The sequence below is a fragment of the Dipodomys ordii genome, unplaced genomic scaffold (genome assembly GCF_000151885.1).
Source record: "Dipodomys ordii isolate 6190 unplaced genomic scaffold, Dord_2.0 Scaffold42, whole genome shotgun sequence".
Lineage (NCBI taxonomy): Eukaryota > Metazoa > Chordata > Mammalia > Rodentia > Heteromyidae > Dipodomys > Dipodomys ordii.
Genome location: NW_012267258.1, coordinates 5,445,335 through 5,445,786, shown reverse-complemented (window position 1 = coordinate 5,445,786; position 452 = coordinate 5,445,335). Strand labels below are relative to the sequence as shown.

Genomic DNA, 452 nt, shown 5'->3' with positions numbered 1-452 from the left:
AGCCCCCGGCCGGGGGGGGGTCCCGGCTGACAAGTGCGGGGCTTTTTTTTCCCCCTCTCTCTCGCTCTCTCTCTCTTCCTCTTCTTCCCCCCCTCCCTCCTCGCAGGTCGCCTTTTAAAAAAATCCCTGCGGTGGGTGGGAAGGAGCTGGATCTCCACGGGCTCTACACCAGAGTCACTACTTTAGGCGGATTCGCGAAGGTGAGTGGAAGTTTTAATTCGTATTTCCCTCTCGCTGGCCTCTTCCAGGAAAAAAAAAAAGAAGTCTCCTTTGACCCCCCCCTCCTTCCTTCTCCAGGGTGGGCGTTCGGGGGGGGGTCGCCGGGTCCGGGGGGGGTCCCCCGCGTTCCTCCGGTTTCGCAGCCGGTGGCTCGGAGGCGGACGGGCGGCGGGGCTGTGTGTTTTTTTGGCCTGGTGGCTCGCGTGCGCGCGGCTCGGGCAGGCGGGCGGGCG

General features: G+C 64.2%; 1 protein-coding gene across 1 annotated transcript in view; it reads left to right on the top strand.

Annotated features, from left to right (window-relative positions):
- Arid2 (AT rich interactive domain 2 (ARID, RFX-like)) overlaps window positions 1-452 on the top strand; it is a 160,420-nt gene that overhangs the window by 3,063 nt on the left and 156,905 nt on the right. The window contains exon 2 of the mRNA XM_013018715.1: window positions 107-200. Coding sequence (XP_012874169.1) covers window positions 107-200 — 94 coding nt within the window. The remainder of the gene's footprint in view (window positions 1-106; window positions 201-452) is intronic.